At 48.3% G+C, this 23,177-nt stretch overlaps 1 protein-coding gene across 1 annotated transcript; it reads right to left on the bottom strand.

Annotated features, from left to right (window-relative positions):
• Positions 1 to 1,779: 1,779 nt before the first annotated feature.
• Positions 1,780 to 14,403, bottom strand: FOXA3 (forkhead box A3). The gene is made up of 2 exons (XM_006901248.1): positions 14,335 to 14,403; positions 1,780 to 2,787 (listed from the first exon to the last, which is right to left on the bottom strand). Exons 1-2 carry the CDS (start codon positions 14,401 to 14,403, stop codon positions 1,780 to 1,782), a joined length of 1,077 nt encoding a protein of 358 aa, XP_006901310.1.
• Positions 14,404 to 23,177: the final 8,774 nt, after the last annotated feature.

Raw genomic sequence — 23,177 nt, 5'->3', positions numbered from 1 at the left:
ACTTGGGGGAGCAGTGACACCCAGGCTTCTCCCTCAAGTGAACCCTTCCTGCCCACCCACCCTGGAGAGAAAAGACACATTGTAGGGCAGACTGACCTTCCCCGCACTGACACACACAAACACAACAGGGTCAGACACACAGCAAAGATGACCTTCTCTCTCTCTCTCTCTCTCTCTCTCACACACACACACACACACACACACACACACACACACACAGAGTTGTAAGGGCATAGCTTATCCTCTGGCTGATCTCCAGTGCACATGAAGTCACACGCATACTCTGGTCTAAACTGCCACCCAGAGACAACTACCTAATTTTGTGAGCCCCAAGAGGGGCCTGGAGATGGATGCCCATGAAGAGCCACAAAATGCAAAAACAATACAGACCCATAGCAAGAATCTGATGTCCTGAGACACACACGCACGTACTCAGAGGGTGAATGGATACACCAACCTGGAGACTGGGGTCACCCACACATTTGAGGGACACAGGCAATAGGTAACACACTGTAGCAGAATAAGGGGACTCTAGTGAGCAGGTCAGGTCTTATGACTGTCAGACCCTCACCACACACACACACACACACACACACACACACACACTGCTAACCAACTCCAGTGCACCCACATTGTCTCCAGTTTTGAGTAACACTCGATTTGTCCCTTCAGCCCCTGCCCAGCTTAGCCTAAAATTGAGTAACCCCCAGAGGGACCAGCACCAGGTGAGTATCTGGGAGGTGGGGGTGGGGAGATGGCCTTGGTCACTCCAGAGTCACCTCCCCCTGTTGCCTTGGCCCCACACTGCGGGGGCTGCTATCTTTAAACAAACTGTCCTTAGGGTCAGGGACAGCGAAGAGCCAAAGGTCGGGTCGATGCCGCTTACAACCCCCTCCCCCAGTGCTAGGAAGGAGAGGGGACAGGGGAACAGAAATTCAGGTGACCAAGCCCCACAGGGCACAACCACCAAAGAAGAAAGACTTGCTGAATGAGGCAGAAACGGTGCCTTTAATGGTCAAACACAGCCAGTACCCCGCTTCCCAGGCAAGAACCAGACCTCAGTAGAAATTCCCTACTCCCTAACTGGCCCTTTTTTTCTGATTTCTTCTGGACCAGAGGAGTGGACTGGGCTCCAGAAAAAAGAATCAAGGAGCATTCCCACATCCATTCTCTACCCAACCCACACCAATGAGATAGTAATGGCATTGCCAACACGGGGGGCTGCCATGGTGTTGCCAACACAGCGCACTCTTGATGTCAGCCAGCCAATGTGGTGGCATCACAGTGTGCGACGGGCTACACTGTGCACTGATATGTCGGCCAGCCAATATGGTGGCATCACAGTGCCAGATGGACCCAAGAGAGTTGACAGGTAAGACACCAGCCCCCGTGGCACCTCCCCTGCCAAGAAATCCACCCAGAAAGAAGTGATCACACCACCCAATGGGTCAACCAAGAAGATGGCCACCAGAGGGACCAACCAAAGTGGCACTCCAGATGGTGGGTGTCAAAGTACCGAATGGATCAACCAATAATATCAATCAACATGGCAGACTTCACAGTACCCAGTGGGCCCACCAAGATGGCAACAGTGTCCATTACAGTACCCGGTGGAGCAACAGGACGCCCTCAGAAGTGGCGGCCGTCACAGCTAGCAATAGACCAACCTAGATGGTAACTGGTGGGACAAGCAGAGTGTTCCCCAGGGGGGTCGGGCTCTGAGGGCCTCATGGTGTGAGCTCCAGGCATATCCCACCCATCGTGCTCCCACCTCCCCTGCTAGGATGCATTGAGCAGAGAGCGGGAATAGAGACCCTGATAGTAGGCCCCGGGCTCCCCACCTTCGGCCCCAAAAGCCCCAAAGCCCATGTCCAGTTTGGGAGGCGCCGGTGTCTGTTCCGACATCAGGTTGTTGATGGAGAAAGGGTGGTTGAAGTTGTAGGGTGCATCCAACTTCAGCTCCCCAGGAAGCTCCAGGCCAGTGAAGTAGGGTGTGGAGGAAGTGGGCGAACCACAGTCCAGGGCCCCCATGTCTTCGCCACCCTGGGCCTCGGCCTCGGGGAGTGGCGGCTGGGGCTGGGGAGGGGGGGAGGCGACAGTGGAGGCGGCGGCGGCAGCAGCAGTGGTGGTGGTGGAGGTGGTGGTGGCGGCCACGGAGCCGCTCCTGGAGGTTGGGGTCCCGCTGCCCCCCTTCTTGGCCTTCTCCTCCAGCTTGAAGCGCTTCTGGCGGCGCAGGTAGCAGCCATTCTCAAACATATTCCCTGAGCTGGGGTGCAGGGCCCAGTAGGAGCCCTTGCCCGGCTTGTCCGGGGAGCGCGCCACCTTGACGAAGCAGTCGTTGAAGGAGAGCGAGTGGCGGATGGAGTTCTGCCAGCGCTGCTGGTTCTCGCGATAGTACGGGAACAGGTCCATGATCCACTGGTAGATCTCGCTCAGCGTCAGCATCTTCCCCGGAGCCTGCTGGATGGCCATGGTGATGAGCGAGATGTAGGAATAGGGGGGCTTGGCGTGGGCCAGGGGTCGCCGGTAGCCTTTCTGCAGCTCCTTCCCATGCACCAGCCCCAGGCCTGGGCCCCCGTACCCCGAGCCGCTGCCCCCACTGCTGCTGGCACCCAGGCCTGGGAAAGTGGGGCCCAGGGGGGCTGCAGGGGCTGGGGGCGCCAGGGGACCAGAGGGCAGTGGGGAGGCAGGGAGCCCTGCTGGGGGGTAGGGTGTGCTGAGAGGGTTTAGGGTCATGTAGGAGTTGAGGGGGGCCATGGTGGGCACTGGAGTTACTGGAGAATAGACCTGTAGGAAGAGAAAGAGAGATGGTCAGTAAAGGGTCGCTGGTGTCCAGCTGTCTGTCTTGACTCTTTTTCTATCTCTTCTGTCAGTAAGGGAGCTGTAGTGGCCTAGTAGTAAGGAGTTGTACTGTCAACGCAGAGACTCACGGTTCAAATCCACCAGCTGCTCTGTGGGAGATGGGCAATTTCCTCCCATGAGATTTACAGCCTCTGACAACTCACTGGAGGATCAACTATGAGTCGGTTCCGACTTGACAGCATAAAACAACTTCCATCCTTAACTCTCTCTGTAAATACCAAAACCAAACTAGACCCATAGATGTTGAGTGATTCCAGCTCACAGGGACCCCACAGGACAGGGCAGAGCTGCCTTATGGGGTTGTCGACACTTTGATCTTTTCTCTCTCCCTCCCCGCATTTCTCTTTTTATTGATTTGAGTGAAACTTCACAAAGCAAATCGGTTTTCCACTCAGCCATTCATACACATCTTGCTTTATCACATTAATTTCTATTCCAGCGACGGGGTTGCTTCCTTCTTACTTCCTCCTCGTGATTCCCATTTCCATGAATCCTTTTAGCCTAACCCTTCCTGCCTTCAGGGCTCTATCCTGGGCCACATGCTGTTCTTTGGACCGTATATGGTTAGCTACTCTCATGGGAGAGTGTCCACCTGGTGTTACTTACTGATCACTTTACAGACCTATTGTTTGGCTGAAAGTTGAACCACAAGGGTGAAATTTTTTCCAGGTTCGAGAGTGACTAAGTGTTGGGGTTTTCCCCAATCCCAATCAACAAGTCAGTTTTTTTAGTGTTTCTGAGTTGTATCTTTATGGATACAGCCTGCCTCACCTTTCTTCCTTGGAGAAGCTGGTGGGTTTGAATCATGGAACTATTAGCAACTAATGCTTAACCACTGAGCTACCAAAGCCTTCCTCTCTGTAGAAGGCTGCTTCTTTCTTTCTTTTTTTTTAAATTTTATTTTATTATTTTGTGTGTGTACCATCAAATCGATCTGACTGGTACAGGAGGAGATTGCCCCTCCTTCTCCAGCAGAGCATCTGGTGGATTCAAACCATGTACCTCTGGGAAGAAGGCTGCTTCTTACTTCTTAATCTCTCTCTCTCTCTCTCTCCACTTTCCTGCTTTCTCTTCCCTGTGCTTTCAAGCACCCAAACTCCATCTTTAAGAGGCTCTCAAAGTCTGGGGAACTCTACCAAGTCCCTAGGAGTCTCCCAGAGCGTCCAGGACATCAAAAGGGGGAAGTAACAGTTCAGTGATAGAATTCTTGCTTTCTACACTAAAGACCATGATTTTATTGTCATCCACTGCACCTCAAATACAGTCACCACCCATGTCAGTGGAGACCATGTGGTGTCATGATGCTGAATGGGTTTTGACAACGCTTCTAGACTAAGATGGACTAAGCAGAAAGACCTGGTGACCTGTTCTCCAAATTCAGCCAGTGTAAATCCCGTGGACCACAAAACCTGGATTTCATAAGGAATCATGGAGGTACAGAGTATAAAAAGTAGAGATGCTAACCAATAGGTCAGCAGTTCAAATCCACCAGTTGCTCTGTGGGAGAAAGAGAAAGCCGTCTCCTCCTATGAAGGTTTACAGCCTCGGAAACACATGGAAGGTTGTATGCATAGGAACTGACTTGATAGCAGTGAGCTTGATTTTCAAGGGAGTGCCATGAGTGAGGCCAACTTGACAGCAACTAGTAACAATGACAACAAGGTCAAAATCATTTACATAATTAATTTAGATATGATTTGCCTTTTCTCTCTCCAGAATATTTACAGAGGCATTTTCCAAAGCGATATGACACCTCTATGAGGTGGATTGATTCAGTGTGACTGGGGTAATCAGGATGGGTGTGTCAGAGGCAATGCGATTGGCACAGGATAGAGCAGGGTTTAGGGCTGTTGTACATAGGATCACTATGAATCGCAAACGACTCGACAGCATATAAAAACAATAACATATGACATGAGCTATTATTACAGAAAGAAAGCAGAAGCAGCTATATGATCATCCAGTATCTTCTACTGAACTTCTACTACTGAGGGACCCTGGTGGCATAGCAGGTTATATACTGGTTCAAATCTACCAGCTACTTTGGGGGAGAAAAATGAAGCCGTCTGTCCTTGCTGGGATCTACAGCTCTGGCAACCTGAATGAGGGTCTCCAGGAGTCAGAATAAACGCAGTGGCATTCGGTGGGTCGGCTGACCCAGATACTGGAAAAGATTCTTAAAAATGCAAAATAATGCCACTCTTCTATTATTTGTGGATATATAGTTATTTTAATTTTTAAAAATACTATTTAGTGCTTGCTTCGGGAGCACATATACTAAAATTGGGACGATACAGAGAAGATTAGCATCACCCCTGCACACACAAATTCATGAAGCCTTGCATATCTTTTTTAAGAAAAAAAAAGCTATTTATACAAACAATGCTCTTTTGCAATTAAAACGAATAGAAAATGAATCTGAAAATGTGCTGTTTTGGAGCTCTGGTGGCCTAGTGGCAAGAAGCTGTGCTGCAATCCCAAAGGAACATGGTTCAAATTCACTAGATGCTCTGCTGGAGAAGGAGGGGCAATCTCCTCCTGTACCAGTAGGATCCAATTTGACAGCACACAACAACAGAAAAAAGAAAGAAAAAAAAAGAACAAGTGCAGTTTTAATTTTTAAATAATGCACGTGCAGTTGCCTCCTGTGTGAATGACTGACTTTAAAACCCGCTGAAGGGTCAGTTTAGAGTGGGTTCCAACCTGATGGCATACAATGACAATAATAACATACACAGGTTAGGAGCCTTGGTGCAGTGAGTTAAGAGTTTGAGGCTGCTGACTGAAAGTTCAACGGTTCACACCCATCAGCTGCTACAAGAAAAAGAAGGTAATCTGTTCTGTAAAAATGACCAGCTTGGAAACCCTCTAGGGTGGTTCTCCTCTGTTGTACAGGGTCATTATCAGCTGAAATGGACTTGAGGGCAGTGAGTTTGGATATGTATTGTTGTTGTTATGTGCCGTCGAGTCGTTTGCGACTCATAGCACCCTATGTACAACAGCCCTAAACCTTGCTCTATCCTGTGCCAATCTCATTGCCTCTGACACACCCATCCTGATTACCCCAGTCGCTGAATCAATTCACCTCATAGAGGGTCTTTCCCTCCTGCGCTGTCCCTCCACTCTGTCTAGCATGATGTCCCTCTCTAAAGACCTGTCTCTCCTTACAACATGTCCAAAGTATGTCAGATGAAGCCCCATAATCCTTGCCTCCAAGGAGCAGCCTGGTTTAACCCTCTCTAAGATGAATCTATTTGTTTTCTTGGCAGTCCATGGTACATTCAATACTCTTCTCCAGCACCACAGCTCAAAGGCGTCAATTCTCCTTCTATCCTCCCTAGTCATTGTCCAACTCTCTGATGCATAACAAGTGATTGCAAAAACCATGGCCTGTATCAGGCACACCTTAGTCTCCAGAGAGACACCGTTGCTCTTGAGTATGTATATATTCCCTTAATTACGACAGAGGGATCTCTAGTAGTCTAACAGCAAGAAGCTACACTGGAATCCCAAAGGCACGTGGTCCCAGCCCACGAGCTGCTCCATAGGAGAAGGACGGGCAATCTTTGGTGCAGTTAACTGCCTCTGAAAACCCACTGGAGAGTCAGCTATGGGTCGGTTAAGACTTGACTGTAAATAACAACAAACAAATAAACAACAATTGTGACAGGGAACTCTGGTGGCCTAGTGGTGAGGAGTTACACCGCCCACTGAAAGGCAGGTTCAAATCCAAAGAGAAAAATGGTCAGTCTCCACCCATGCAATTGATAGCCTCTGAAAACCCACTGGAGGGTCAGCTATGAGTTGATTCTGACTCTATGGCACATAACAACAACAACAACAACAACTTAGTACAGATTCTTAAGTTGGCCCTGACATAAGAATAGTTCATTGTTTAAAAAGTCTTCATTATTACTACCTTTTATTATACTTCTTCATTATTAATACCTTTTTTATAGTTATCTTTATAAATCCCACCCTTATTTGTCTTCAGGGGTTAGAAGCATTGCTGTAATTCTGTATGTAGCACACAGCAAGCCACTGCCTTCTGGTTCTCCTGCCTCACAGTGACCCTGACGGACAGAGGAGAACTGCTCCACCGAGTCTCTGAAGCCGGGAAGCATTGTGGAAGTGGACTGCCTTAGCTTTCTCCGCTGCTAGTGCCAAAATGTACAGAGAAATCCCCACATGATGGTCAGAAGAGTGCTGCGTCATCACCCGGAAATGTTCTAAGTCTGAGACTACTTTGATCAATAGACATAATCCATCAACTTTTTAAGATCCTCAGTAATTTCTAGGAGTATAAAGAAGTCCTAGGATCCCCAAAAATGAAATGACAGTTTCTAATCTATTTTTTTTTTATGTGTGTACCTCAAATTGGATCTGACTGGTACAGGAGGTGATTGTTCCTCCTTCAGCAGAGCATCTGGTGGATTTGAACCGCGCACCTCTGGGATTGCAGTGCAGTTTCCTGCCACTAGGTCACCAGAGCTCGCCTATTTCCCTCTTTATCTCTCTCTCTCTCTCACACACACACACACTTACATTTTAAAAAGAGTCAAAGTATTTGAGTAACAGAATTCATGTGCTTCACCGTAATTCTATCACCTATTCACCACCTAAGGAGCTCTGAGGGCTTACTTAGTGTGTTTACATGTTTCACTGCTAATCCAAAAAGGTCAGTGGTTCAACTCCACCAGCTGCCCTGAACAGGAATGACGAGAAGTCTCATCCCATCCTGTGACAATTTACAGCCTCAGAAACCTCATGGAGGGCTGCCATGGCTTGGAACCGATCAACAGCAGTGGGTTTGTGGTGTTTAGTTTGTAATCAAACTCCAAATTCTCAGTTGCACTGTTCTTTGATGTATCAATACTGGTTTCCATCATGTAGATTCTGACGGGTCATGACCCTAAAACCCACTGCCACAAAGTGCCGGTCTTCCTGTCTTTCTCCCATGAAGCAGCCAGTGATTTGAACCCCTGACCTTTTAGGTTAGGGCCCCTTGTTGCAACGATACAGGACATAGTAAAACTGTCTCATAAGGTTTCCTAGACTGTAATCCTTATAGGAGCAGATGGACAGGTCCTTTCTTCTGTGGGGTTGCTGGTGGGTTCAAACCACTGACCTTTTGGTTAGCAGCCAAGAACTTAACCATTGTGCCCCCAAGGCTCCTTTATGGATCAACAACCCAAACAAACCTACTGCCATTGAGTCAATCCCGATTCACAACAGTTTCCGAGGCTGTAAACCTTTACAGGAGAGAGACGGCCTCATATTTCTCCTGGTCATCGGTTGGTGGATTCGAACCTCCAACCTTTAGATAAGCAGCCCAACCTACAATGCACATTTCTCCTGGTCATCGGCCGGTGGATTAGAACCTCCAACCTTTAGATAAGCAGCCCAACCTACAATGCACATTTCTCCTGGTCATCGGCCGGTGGATTAGAACCTCCAACCTTTAGATAAGCAGCCCAACCTACAATGCACTACAACACAATAAGAATTGGGGGGGGAACAACCAAAACACAAAACAAACTCCACTGTCAATTATAAATGCTAAACACATTGACTGTAAAACACAGTCCATGGTTAGAAATGTTCACACAAGAACACCAGATCATCTCAGTGAAATGGGGTGCACGTCTCTTGTTGCTGTGAAGTCAGCTCTGACTCATGCATGGCAGAATGAAACCACACCCAATCCTTCTTAAACCCATTGTTGCAACGACTATATCTGTCCATTTCATTGCCGGTCTTTCTCTTTTTCACTGACCCTCCACTCTTCTTAGGGATTGGCCCCTTCTGATAACATGTCCAAAGTATATGAAAAGAGTCTCACCATCTCTGCTTCAAGGAACACTCTATCTCTCTAAATCACCCTAAGTTGCTGCTCTTCATAGCTTAGATATGTGTATGTTTACACACCTATCATTTGCTCTTTGGGTATTGTACTTGTCTGTCAGATGCTGTACTAAAGCAGAACTTCTAAATTAAGGCACAGTAGGAAGAAGAGTCGGCCATCCACTTCTAAAATAACAACAATATGAACAATAGAACACACTTAGACTTTTAGATATAGCACTGCAGGCTGGGCCCTCATACTGGGAGGTACAAAAATGAGGAGGAATAGTTGCAAACAGACACTAATAATTGGAGTGTGGAATGTATGAAGTATGAATGCAGGGCATGTTGCCAGGAAGGACCAGTCCTTGAAGAAGGACATCATCATGCTTGGAAGGGTGGAGCGTCAGCACAGGAGAGCAAGATTCCAGATGAGATGGATGGACACAATGAGTGTCGCAATAGGGTCAAGGGTGTCAGAGATGGTGAAGTTGGCTCAGGATAGGGCAAGGTTCAGAGCCATTATTCATGGGTTCACTGTGTCGTAGTCAACTCAAGGGCACATAATAACAACAACAGCATATGCTTTCATAGAGCTTCTAGGTGGTGTACATGGTTAAGCTCCAGGCTACTAACTGAACAGTTGGAGGTTTGAATCCACCCAGACACCTGAGAAGAAAGGCTTGACCGTACACTTCCGACAAATCAGTCATTGAAAAGCCTATAGGAGTACAATTCTGTTCTGGCACACACACGGAGCCTCCATGAGTCAGAACAGACTCCATGGCAACCTAAATACAACAAATATTTAGGTGTGCCAGGCATTGCAATGGGAACTTGTCTCCTTCAATCCAGACACGCACCACGTTGGGTCTGCTCTCATGCCCATCTTACAGTTGGGGAAGCTGAGGCCTGGAGGGCTGTTTAGGGGACAGCCTTGGTTGGGATTCTGAACATGAGTGATTTGGCTCCAGAACCTGTGTTCTGGATCACGCCATAAAAGCATGAGCATAAAGAGAAACAATGCAGACATAAGGCGGGGGGGGGGGGGTGGCTTAGGAAGGAGCCATGGTGGTGCAATGGTTAAACACGTGGATGCTAATGCAAAGGCCGGTGGTTTGGATACAACAGAAGAAAAGACTTCATGATCTTTTCCCATAACATCACAGCCTCAGAAACTCTACAGGGCCATTCTCTTCTGTCTTATAGCGTCTCTATAAGTTGGAAAGGGAGCATGCACTGCCAGCCAAAGGGTGGCACTCCCTGGCAGTTCGAATCTACCAGCAGCTCCAAGAGAGAAAGATGGGCAATCTGCTCTGGTGCTATTTGCTGCCTCTGAAAACCCACTGCAGCTGTGAGTTGTTTTGATTCAACGACAATGAGAAAGGGAGAGATGAGTTGGAAAAGATTTGAGGGCTCTTAATAACAAAGAAGGTTTAGGACTCCTGGGTGGAGGAGACAGTTAACACGCTCAGCTATTAACTAAAAGGATAGAGGTTCAAGGCCAGCCAGGAGTACCTTGGAAGAAAGATCTGGCAATTTCCTTCTAAAAAATTAGCTACTGGAACCAAATACTCCTCCACACACGTGGTGGGCGTCAGTTGGGTCAGCTTCTCAGCAACAAGTTTAGATAGAAGACAATTTTGGTCCCTCTGTGGATTCTAACTCTTCTCATTTTCTCTCTCCTGTCTACCCTCTTCCCTCTTCCAACTACACATTCAACTGCCTGCCCCCCTCCTGCAGGAAAGACCACAAGGGCTGTATCCCCATTCCCAGCTGGGGTCCCACAGCACTGGTGGAGCCTCGGACCAGAGCCCCTTCTGGTGTGGGTCAGCAGGAGTCATGCCATCCTCTCCCTGAATTATTAGAGTCTATAGCTTCGTCTGACATACATTGGACATGTTGCAAGGAGAGACCAGTCCTTGGAGAGGGACATCATGCTTGGGAGGGTGGAGGGACAGCACAAGAGAGGAAGACCCTTGATGAGATGGATTGATTCAGTGACTGGGGTAATTGGGATGGGTGTGTCAGAGACAATGAGATTGGCACAGGATAGAGCAAGGTTTAGGGCTGTTGTACATAGGGTCGCTATGAGTTGCAGGTGGCTCGACAGCACATAACAATAACAACAACAACATAGGTCCCAAAGCCCAGAGAAGCAGAACTTGCACACAGCCACTCAGGGAATGAGAGCAGATGACAACCAGGAGCAGGTCTGAGTCCCAGTCAAGAAATCCTCCCTAACCCTAACCAGCCTGCTCTCTCCTCTGGTGTCTCTGAGGGGCATGCTGTTGAGGGGTCCCTGGTGGCACAGTGGTTAACACACTCGACTGCTAACCAAATGGTTGGCAGTTCAAACCCACCTGCCTCTCTCTCTCTGGCAGCACCTTTCTCTTCTGCTTCTGAGGCAGCGTGCTTCTGGAAAGCTCTAGGGGGCAGTTCTATTCTGTCCTATAGGGTCGCTCATGGTGAGAATCAACTCAGCACCTGTGGGGTTGACGTCTGACGTGTGTTTGTCTCTTTCCTTCTCTCAGTACTTCTAAGTACCCTTTTCCTTCCTGTTTTCATGGTTCTCTGTCCTTCTGTGAATTTTTCCCTTGCCCCCTTCTCTCCTCCTCAGGGTCCCCTTTCTATCCCTCCCTCTTCTTTCCCCTTGGGATCTGCCTCTTTAATTTTCTTTTCATCTTTCCAGTCACCATCTCTGCCCTTCTCGCCTCCATGTCCCTTCCCAGCCCCATCTGCTCCCCACCGCTTCTCTTCTTACTAGTCTCCACCTCTCTCCCCCTCAGCTGTTTCTCTCCTGAGCTAACCTGCCACCTCACCTCTCTTTCTCCTTTACATCTCAGTAACCATCTCTCTCCTTCTCCTGGCATCACCATCACCCCAGAAGTTCCACACTGAAACCACAGCCAGGGCTCCTTCTCCCTTCCACCCACGAGTCTCCCCCAGGTTCACCGACTCTGTTTCATCCCCGGAAAGAAGGAGAGTCATTCAGAGATGAATCCAGGTTTTGAATTCACTAGGACCCAGGGAGTTCTCCTGCGTCCCCTCTTCCCAGTTCAGTAAGTCAGCCAGACGCTTCGAGAGCAGAGTAAGACAGAGACCCCGGACCTTCTTTTATGGGCTCCCCACCCACCAGGAAGTCCTCCTTGAGGTCTGACCTCAAGCCCTCGAGGTGCCCTAATACACCCTAGTCTTTCCCACGCCCTGGAACCGAGAGGAAGCCCAGTGTCCGGGTCTAAACCGGATCTCCCCCGCCAGGGTGGGGCTGAGATTGGGGGGAAAGCCCTTAGGGGACTTGCACCCCCATGACAGGAGGCTAGAATTTCTTCCTTTTCATTTCCTTATTGTTTCTGGAGGAGGGTGTGCCAGGAGCAGAGAGAGGCAGTGCAAAGCCAGAAGCCCAGTGTCCAGCCCCTGGCCTCAAACTGCCACCAACACTCCTCTGGGCTTCAGTTTTTCCATCTCTAAAACGGTAGCACAGTGATTAGCAATGTATAAGAATTTGAGGCCAGTGGAGACAGCCCAAGAGAGACAACTTTCCAAGTTCTTTCTTGACAGGGAACCATCTGGGGTGGTCAAAACCACCATATAGGGAAGAGACAATTTGGGGACCCTTTTGGTTTCTGGATGTGTGTGGGTATTTCTTTTCCCATTGTTTGGGCACAGAGGGAGGAAAGTGGGTGCATCTGATTTGGGGAGGCGCAGGGGAGACTCTCAGACATTATGCTCCAAACCATTTCCAGTCCCTCATATGTAGACTCTTCTAAAACAGTCTTCTAGACAGTCTCCAAATGTTGGTCATCTCTATACTGTCCTTTATTTTCAGAGTTATCTAGACTGTTCACAGAAATTGTCCCTTAAACATGGCCCCATGCAGACAATACCTCAAAGAATAACTCCTCCAGCACACAACCTCCATGATTTACTTCTTAGGATAAGCCCTCTCAAACAATGATTTCTAGGTGGTTCTCTTAAATGAAGGGTAGGGGCTGAGCATTCCAGGGGTCCAGTTGGAATTTCCTCCACCCCCACCACTACCCAGGAGCCTCTAATTCTCACCCCAGACTCCACCTTTCCCATCTCACCACGACACCTTCCACCTCTCAATACTCCCAGCCCCTTCCCCAGCTGGCCCTGCCCCACCCCACGTGCACCTCACACCTCCACCATCCCAGAATTGGCCCCTCCTGGGCACCCTGCCAGGCTCTGCAGACCTGAGGATCCAGGAGACCCACCCCAGACCCAGGCCTCAGGAATGGTGGGGCCCATTTTGGCCACAGATCTCAGTCTTCCCAGGACAGTCCTTTCTGCCTACATCTCCACTTTAAGTTCCTAGTTTCCTTTCCAGGTCAAGAAACCAAGCATCCAGAGGCCCAGAACTCTCAGCCTCGGACAGCCTACCTCCCAGGCCTTGCAATATGGTCTAGAGAGTGAGAAAATGAAGGAGTGGAAATCTTTGCAGCAAGCAGAATAAAAGTTAGACTCGGAGAAGGACATCCTGTTGGATGGTTTGAGGGAATTAGGACCAACTTCCACCTCCAAATGCAGGGAGAGTTTATCTAAAGTCAAATTGAATGAGGACATTAGCAAGTGCTAGAGATTGTTGGGTGTTGGGGGAAGGGGCAATCGGAAACGCCCCTCCATTCCCCTTTAAAAAGGACTCAAATAGTCGTTAAACTAGCAGAAAGTTTAACTGGAAAGATTGAGTCCTGGAGAGCAATGGGGGATTGAGATTGGCAACCTCCAAACAACACCTCTCAGTGAAGTGCCCCCCCCCCGACCCTGCCAATTATCTCAGACCCCCAAAACATAGCTTCACCTCCGAGTATCCCATTTGCACGCCTATTTTCAATCACGACTTTGACCCTGAGCCCCAATTCCTTTTTTAACCCTGGAGCGCCCAATTTTTAGCACCATATTCTCTGAGCTACCCTTTCCAAAATGAACTCTTGAGTTACCCCTTCCAAAATGAAAACCCATCGCTGACCAGTCGACTCAGGCTCACGATGAGCCCTGAGCCCAGGGCAGAGCTGTCCAAAAGGGTTTCCCGGGCTGTAAACTGTTATTTATGGGAGCAGTGCTTCAGGGCATTTCACCTGGGGAGCAGCTGGTGGGTTCAAACCGCAAGGCTTGGCGTTAGCAGCTGCGGCTGAGCGCTTAAACACGGTGTCACCAGGGCTCCTTGCTCCCACTTTAGACCTCCATAATGGATTCTCCCTACCCTTAGCTCTTGCTCTTTTCTCCATCTCTGAACCCCGTTTCCTGATCCCTTCAACCTGCGCACTCCCCCCAAGCCGCAGATTCCAATCTTTCTTTTGTTCATCTGAATCTCTGAGATATCGGGGGTCCCCAACGTCCAGCCTTGACGTGGAAACTCTAACCTGACCTTTACCTACATTTTTCCCAACTTCAGTTTGGAGTCCTCACTCCAACACGACTCTCTAGCCGCGCGCCCATTTCTTATCCCCAGGTCCTCCTTGCACACCTGGTTCCCGCGCCCCGAGTTCTTCGGCTCCCGCTTTAGATGTGGCGGTCCACAATTTGAACCCACACCCGGGTCCCTGCCTCCATTTAAACCCCGGTGCTTGCCCTCCACTTCCCGCTCCGTCATGCCCGAGGACACACCTCGCCGGTCTCGGGGTAGTAGCTCCACTCGGCCAGGTCATGGGCCTCCATCTTCACCGAGCCCAGCATCCCCGGGGCCTGCGCCCCACCCGCTCCCGTTCCGGTCCCGGGGGAACGGAGCACCTCGAATCTCTCGCAGGAACGGTGCTATTGCGAAGGGCGCCCGCCCGTCCGACCGTCCGAGGTCCCCTCCGTCCTGAACGCCGTGGGAGGCGGCCACACTTTATAGGCGGGACACCCCCGCCCCTCGCCAGCCCCAGGCTGCCCTCCCGCCTCCCCGAGGGCGGTGCGCTCGGCCTGGGGCGCCCCCTGCGGGATCGCGAGGACACAGACCTCAGGTGCTGGCAATCTCATCTCGGGGGCATGAGAGCAGGAGAGGGCGGGCGAGGGAGGGAGACACTCCTGACATCCAAAATCCCGGAGGTAGAGCTTCTCCCTCGGGCAGGGGAAGGTTTCATCCCCTCGACAAAAGAGAACCAATAGCCAGAGACCAGCATGACCGCCGCGGAAGAAAAGAAGCGCAAAGCGCAGAGCTGGGCCACTCTGCACCCCTAGGAGGACCTATAACTCTTGGAAACCACACTCTTTAACTTCAAGCGAGTCTTGGATGAGAGGATTGAGGCTTCCGACGGCTGCAAATGCTTCAGGTTGTAAAGAAATGTTCAGGATCAAAGGTGGAGGGCGTCGGGCCGCTAATGAGCCATGAAAGCAAAAGATCACCTCCAAACTTTGCCTCCCCCCCCCCCAGCTCTCCAAGCCCAGCCGTCCAGGGACTTCAGCACCTCTGGGAACTCCATTTCCCAAAAGCCTCTAGCTCCCGTCCCACCTCCCCCATGCCGAGGGACTACATTTCCCAGAAGGCATGTGAAGCGCTGACCCCGGGCACTCCTGGGAAAGCGAGGAAGGCCCCCCCCCCCCGGCCCCGCAAGAGGTAGTCGAGCCGCCGTCTGGACTTCATTTCCCGGCAGCCCCGCGTGCGCCGCGCGTGCGCAGTGTCCCGGCGGCCCGCGGAAGATGGCGATGGCGTCTGCGAGGAGGCGCTGCTGAGGGGGCGCGAGGGGGACGGAGGCCGCATCCGCGGTGAGCGAGGGACGGCGTGGGGGCCCAGGGAAGACGGGAAGAGGGGCTCTGAGATATTAGGGACTCTACCGGGCCGCGGCAGTAGCGGAAGGCAGTAGTCTTCGCAAGTCTAGTCTCTTTCCTTGCTCAGAATCCTTCCGTGGATCCTCAGTACCCACAGGGCAAAGTTCCAACGTGGCCCCCGCTGCGCGCCGGCCCCGCCGACCTCACTGGCCTCTCTGCCTTCTTGCTCATCCCCGACCTCGCACAGCTGCGCTAGTCTGGGTTCTGGAAACTCGCCGTTCGCCTCCTTGCTCTGTGGCTTTTGCACATGCCACATGCCTAACCCTCTACCTGCAGTCCCTTTTTACCCATTCCGCCTGGCTGGCTCCTATTTTTCCTTGCTTGAGGACCAGGCACACACGTCATTTCCCCTGCCTTCCCTTTCCCATCTTCCCCACCCCGAAATCCATCTCTTAGATGGCTTTCATAGGTCCCTGTGCCTCTCTTTTCCTTCCACATGTGATCTCACGTTATTAGCCCTGTATGTGTAAGATTCTGTGTGTGATCGTCCAGCCAGTAAGAAAAGGGTGTGTCTCGGGCATTCGGATGCACCCAGAAGAGCTAGTGCTCACAGGATGCGTGCGGTTAATGTTGCTTGAATGAATGAATGAAAGATATTCCTAAAATCATTCTGTGGGGGAGTCTTATGGTTGCAGTATAATGGTGTGGAAAGGGAGCAGCGAGCGAGAAGAGGGAGCAAGAATATTTCGAATATAGGCCCAAGCGCACTGCCCTTGAGTTGATTCCAACTCATCGCAACCCTCCCATCAGGTTTCCAAGGCTGTAAATAGTAACAGGAGCAAATTGCCTCCGTTCTCCACAGACCAGCTACACTTGGTGGATTTGAACTGGCAACCTTTCATGTAGCAATTCAGCACTAAGCAGGGGCCCCTCCTGGATGTAGCATGAGGTCTGTTCTATTCCCGTGGAGACCTTCATTATTCAGGATTGGCTCTGACCATGCCCCTTGGGGTATGTGCGCAAGTCTAAAGGTGGAAATAATTTATTTTAGATAGGGTAGAGGGATGATGCGGGTAGATTCTGTAGCCAGACTGACTCAACATTTTATAAGGTAATCAGCGTTATGCAGATGACACAGCCTTACTCGCTGAAACTGAGGAGGACCTCATGCACTTGCTGCAGAGGGTCAAGGACTGCAGCCTTCAGTATGGACTGAGACTCAATGTCAAGAAGACAAAGATTCTCACCACTGGACCAATTGGTAGCATCAGGATGGATGGCGAAGAGATTGAGATTGTTCACAGCTTCAGTTTGCTCGGCTCCACAGTCAACACTCTTAGCACCAGCAACCAGGAAATCAAAAAACGTATTGCGATGTTAAAGTCTGCTATTAGGGACCTCTCTAAAATACTCAAGAGCAACGGTGTCTCTTTGGAGACGAAGGTGCACCTGATACAGGCCATGGGCTTTGCAATACTTGTTATGCATCAGAGAGCTGGACAATGACTAGGGAGGACATAAGGAGAATTGACGCCTTTGAGCTGTGGTGCTGGAGAAGAATATTGAATGTACCATGGACTGCCAAGAGAGCAAACAGATTCATCCTAGAGAGGGTTAAACCAGGCTACTCCTTGGAGGCAAAGATTCTGGGGCTTCGTCTAACATACTTTGGACATGTTGCAAGGAGAGACAGGTCTTTGGAGAGGGACATCATGCTGGGTAGAGTAGAGGGACAGCGCAGGAGGGGAAGACCCTCTATGAGGTGGATTGATTCAGTGACTGGGGTAACCGGAATGGGTGTGTCAGAGGCAATGCGATTGGCACAGGATAGAGCAGGGTTTAGGGCTGTTGTACATAGGGTTGCTATGAGTTGCAAACGACTCGACGGCACATAACAACAACAACCACCTTTGGTCAAGTGACTTGACCTCTCTGACCTTCAAGTATCCTCTTCTGTAAGATGTTGTTGTTAAGTGCTGTCAAGTCGCAGGTGACTGACTAATAGCGACCCTATGAAGGAGAGTCCTCAATATTTGGGTCTCTTTCATCCTCTCTCCAGGTTTATAGGGTTTCCAGAGACAAGCTTTTACAGAAGTGGATGTCACTCCTCCTCCCAAGCTTGTTTTAATCGGGGAGCTCCACCCCACTCTGTGTCCGCATTGGGTAACCAGCCATTAATGCATTTGACACATCAGTGTCACAGTGTTCAGCCTTACAGCAACCACAAGTGACCACTATATGGCAACTTGTACACTAGGGCTATATGACCTAGAGGAGTGGCTAAACAAAAACAATGAAAGACAGTCTCGAGGGACACGGATTAAAAGTCACCTGCCTTTGGCTTGGTAGTATTGCTTTCTGTCCACTGGACCAGCTGATCTCTCTCTATGTTGATGCTATTGTTGTTAAGTGCAGGCCGGTAACTCATAGCGACCCTATCCTTCTGTAAGATAGGTATTAAAAATAGCACCTACCTCACAGGAAGCCTCATCAACAGCCTGTGTGTACAAATGACAGAGCCTTGCTTGTGGAAAGTGAGAAGGACCTGAGGAGTTTGTTGCAAAAGATCAAAGACTACAGCCTTCAATATGGTTTACATCTCAACATCAAGAAAACAAAAGTCCTTTACCACTGGGCCAGTAGACAACATCATGATCTATGGAGAAAGGATTGAAATGCAACGATTTCATCTTACTTGGATCCACAGTCATACTGTTTTGGGCAAGTCTGCAATTGGGATCTCTCCAAAATACTGAAGAACAGTGATGTCAGTTTGAAGACTAAGGTGTACTACATTCAGGCCATAGTCTTTTCAGTCACTTGCTGTACATCTTAGAGCTGGGTAATGAATAAAGATAACCGAAGAAGAATGGATGCCTTTGAGCTGTGGTGTTGGAGAATACACTGAATATCCCATGCGTTGCCAAAATCATAAACACTTACATCTTGGAAAAAGTGCAGCCAGAGTGTTCCTTGGAGGCAAGGAGGGCAAAGCTTCATCTCATCCTTTGAACATGTTGCTAGGAGAAGCTGTTCCTTAGGAAGGTATGCTTGGAAATGTGGAGGGTCAGCGAAAGAAAGCAGCCCCCCGCCTCCAGTGAGATGAATTGACATGGTGACTGCATCAATGGGTTCATGTGATCAGAGATGATGAGAATGGCACAGGATAGGACAGATTTCAGATCTGTTCATAGAGTTGTTATCAGCTGTACTCGACTCAACAGCAACCTAGCAACAACATACAGCCAGCCTCACAGGGAGTCGAGTCCTTGGCTGGTGAAGCCCACTAATGAGTTTGACTGCTCACCCATAGGTTGGAGTCCACGCAGACACACCTTGGAAGAAAGAGCTGACAGTCTGCTTTTGTAACATTAGTCACCAACAGCACAGTTCTGTTCTGACACTCGTGGGGTCAGCTTTACTTGGAATTGGTTGCATGACACCTGGTTTACCTACCTCAAAGAGTTAGTATTGTAATGTTTAAATGAGTTAATATGCATACAGTACTCAGAATTAAATGACGATAGTTATAAAAAGGCTTGAGGCCTTTCATAGTGTCACTATGAGTCGTGCTCAAGGGCAGTCAACAACAATAATAACAATTCAGAATTATGCCCACCTCATAGTAAATGTTCCATAAATATTAGTTCTTATTTTTTTTTAATTGTACACCATCAAATCGGATCTGACTGGTACAGGAGAAGGTTGCCTCTCCTTCTCCAGCAGAGTATCTGGTGGATTCAAACCACGTATCTTGAGATTGCAGTGCAGCTTCTTGCAACTAGCTCTTACTATTTTTAAAACATTTGGGGGGGGTCATAGCGCTGGCATAATGAGCCTAGTAATAGACAAGGCCCACAGGCGAGAGTTTTTGTTTACCCAGCTTACTGTATACTAAGGAGTTCTGGTTATGTAATTGGTTTGTAACAAACGTCAACAGTTCAAATCCACCAGCTGCTCAGGAGAAAGCTGAGGCAGCTTGCACCCATTAAGATTGACAGCTGTGGCAGTGAGTTTGATGTTTGCTTTTGGTTTACTCTGTGCCATGCAGTGCCAAGGATGAAAACTTTTTTTTTAAATTTTTTTTTTTTGTACTTGTACCATCAAATCGGATCTACCTTCTCCAGGAGAGCATCTAGTGGATTTGAACCGTGCACTTCTGGGATTACAGTTCAGGAGGATGGAAAAATTTAACAAACATGCATAAACTCTTTGCTGTCCTGGAGATTCACAGTGTCGTGGTGATAATAAATGTAATGGAGAGAATGAGCAACTTAGGTGAGGAGGCTGAAATGGAAAAGGGTGGACAGAAATGAGGGAGGATTTGTGCTGAAGTCTTAGGGGAGGAGTGTTACTGAGAGATGGAAGAGAATCTCGAAGATTGTGAGGAAGGGACATACTTGCCTGTTTGGAGACCATCAAGAAAACCAATGTGATTGCAGCGGCAGGAGCCAGAAAGAAAGGAGGTGAGGACAGCGGAGGAGTGGTCTCTAGGATAGTGTCCTTCCTCTAGGCCGTGTGGAAGGAGCATGGTGCCAGCCTATCACATGCTGTGCTGTTAAAGGGCATGTTACCCAAGAAGACAGCAATTCTAATATATCCATCAGCTTCTCTGCAGTAGAAAGATGGCCGGGTTCCTCCCGTCGTCAAGATTTACAGCCTCAGAAACTTAATGGATGGTCGCAATGAGTGGGAATCAGTTCAACAGCTTAAACAGTTAAACAGCTTGTCAACTCAGTAGTTTGGTGCACTTTGTCAGGGAAGCTCTGATCGCACTATGGTTAAGGCTTAGGCTATTAACCAAAATCTCAGGGGGAAAAAATGAAGTGGTCTGCTTCCATAAAGGGCTGTTTTGTTTGTTTGTTTTTTAAAATCATGGTACAGTCTTTATTTTTTTAAAATAGAAAGTTTTTATTTTGTCATTTTAACAAAAGTTTACAGAAAAATTAGATGTTTGTTCATTCATTGTTGCACATTTTATTCCCTTCCCTCTCCCCAAGTTGACTTTTTTCCCCTAGTTTATTTACAAATCCGTAAGAGTTTATTATGATGCAGTTATGCTCTCTTGTACAAAGGTCCCTGTGAGTTGGAATCACTTGCAGGGCACTGTTGTTGTTGTATTTATGTGCCATCGAGTTGCTACTCATAGCGACCCTATGTCAAGAGTTCTAAACGATTTTCTATCCTGTGCAAACCTAGCCATCTCAAACGCACTTATTCCCACCTCTCCAGTCACAGAATCGATCCATCTCATCGAAGGTCTTCCTCTCCTTCACCGCCCCTCCACTCTGCCAAACATGATGTCCCTCTCCAAGGACCAGTCAGTCCCTCTTGGCAACATGCTCAAAGTATGTCAGACGAAGCTTCAGAATCCTTGACTCCAAGGAGCATTCTGGCTTCACCCTCTCCAGGACTAACCTGTTTGTTCTTCTAGCAGTCCATAGTATATTCAACATTCTTCTCCAGCACCACAGCTCAAAGGCATCAATTCTCTTTCTATCAACCCTATTTACTGTCCAACTCTGATGCACAGAACGTAATTGCGAAGACTATAGCCCAGATGAGGCACACCTTCGTCTCCAGCCTGACATCGTTGCTCTTCAGTACTCTGGAGAGGTCCCTCACAGCTGAATTTCCCAATGCAATTTGTCTCTTGATTTCCTGGCTGCTGTTACCAAGAGTGTTGATTGTGGAGCCAATTAGTTAACTATCTCAATCTTGTCACCATTCATTACTGATGCTGCCAATTGGCCCAGTGGTGAGAATCTTTGTTTTCTTGATATTGAGCTTCAATCCATATAGGATGCTGCAGTCCTTGACCTTCTGCAGCAAACGCTTCAGGTCCTCCTCAGTTTCAGTGAGCAGGGTTGTGTCATCTGCATAACGTAGGTTGTTGATGAGGTGTGGCTTTTTAATTTGGTCTAGGCCTTGAGAAGATTGACTTAGCTCTGAATGAGATGTGAGTGACACACAGCAGCGAGAGCAGACAGGAAGCCATGGAGTAGTCATTCATTCAGCAGTCATCTGTCGAGTGGCTGTTGTGTACAGTACATAATGTTCCTGTAACAAAATGCATCTCCTTAGCCATCCTCAGATTCTGTTCCCCTGAAGAAATTATTGTTAATAGTTTGTTGAATTTTCTTAAGGCCTTTTCCCACGTACATAAAAATAGTAGCCACACTTCATGTCTTAAGAATAGCTCTGGGAGTCAGGCACTATTACTGCCCCATTTACTGAGGAGTAAACTGAGACTGAGAGAAGTTCAGTTTCTTGCCTCTGGTTATAGATACACAACACAAATGGATTAATTGTACAGACTGTTTTGTGACACAGCAGGCTGTCACGGACATCTTGTCATGATGTTATTTTTGAGATCTGCCAAAACAATTTTTTCAACCTCTTTCCTCCTACTCCTATTTTTTGAATTATCCTTCCAGTGTTTGCTATTTGTTTTAAAATACTGGTACATACTTTTTTTTTTATTTTGTAAAAAAAGGGAGTGTGGCAATAAAAGAATTCCAAAAGAATATCTAATTATGTTTTGTTGCCTGTGCAGAGGCATTTGTGTGGATCACAACAAATTGTGACTAACGTTGAGAAGAATGACAATCCCAGAACACTTGTTTGTGCTCATGTGAAACTTGTGCTTAGACCAGGAAGCAGTCATCAAAACAAAGCAAGGAAACTCTGAATGGTTCAAAATCAAGAAAGGAGTGTGTTGGGGGGAGTGTGCTTTCTCACTACCTTTTGCAGAGCAATATGCAGAACAGATCATTTGGGAGGCTGGACTTTATGAAGAAGAATGTGATATCAATACTGGAGGAATCAACAAGCTGAGTTATGCAGATGACACAACTTTGCTTGCCAAAACTGAGGAAGACCTGAAGTGTTTGCTGCAGAAGGTCAAGGACTGCAGTCTTCAATATGGATTGCAGCTCAATATCAAGAAAACAAATATATTGGAGCTCTGGTGGCCTAGTGGCAAAAGCTGTGCTGCAGTCCCAAAGAAAACAAATATTCTCACCATTGGGCAAATTGGCAGCATCATGATAGAGAATAAGATTGTTAACAATTTCATCCTGCTGAGAACCACAATCAACACTTTTGTTGCAGTCAGGAATCAAAAGAGGAGTTGCACTGGGAAAGTCTACTGTCAAGGACCTCTTCAGAGTGCTGAAGAGCAATGATATCAGTCTAGAGACTAAGGTATACCTGATCTAGGCCATAGTCTTTGCAGTTACTTGTTATGCATCAGAGAGCAGGAAAATGACTAAGGATGAAAGAATAATTGATGCCTTTGAATTGTGGTTCTGGAGGAGGTTATTGAACTTACCATGGACTGCCAAGAGAACAAACAGGTCTGTTCTGGAGAGGGTGAAACCAGGTTGCATCTTGGAGGCAAGGATTTTTTTAAGCTTCTTCTCACACACTTTGGGCATGTTGCCAGGAGGGACCAGTCCTTGGAGAAGGACATCACTCTTGGAAGGGTGGAGGGACAGCACAGGAGAGGAAGTCCCTGGATGAGATAGATTGACACAGTGACTATGGTTATGGGGTCAGATGTGTCAGAGACAGATTGGTTCAGGATAGGGCAGGCTTTAGAGCTGTTGTTGATAGGGTCACTATGGGTTGTGATCATCTTGATGGCACAAAGTAGCAATAATGTGGCAGTCAACACCATCTTCTACTTTGTTTCTTTTAATATGTTCAGGAGCCTACTCAGTCATTAAGGAGCCATGGTGACATGCTAGGTTGAGTGT

Source organism: Elephantulus edwardii, unplaced genomic scaffold (genome assembly GCF_000299155.1).
Source record: "Elephantulus edwardii isolate Elephantulus edwardi_28Jun2011 unplaced genomic scaffold, EleEdw1.0 scaffold00315, whole genome shotgun sequence".
Taxonomy (NCBI): domain Eukaryota; kingdom Metazoa; phylum Chordata; class Mammalia; order Macroscelidea; family Macroscelididae; genus Elephantulus; species Elephantulus edwardii.
Note: the sequence above shows the minus strand (reverse complement) of the source record. Positions and strands in the feature narration are given on the sequence as shown.

Coding starts and splice junctions, on each gene's coding strand:
- FOXA3 (XM_006901248.1), bottom strand. CDS start 14,403: ATGCTGGGCTCGGTGAAGATGGAGGCCCATGACCTGGCCGAGTGGAGC. Junction 2,788..14,334: donor ACTACCCCGAGACCGGCGAG/GTGTGTCCTCGG, acceptor CTCTTCCTACAG/GTCTATTCTCCAGTAACTCC.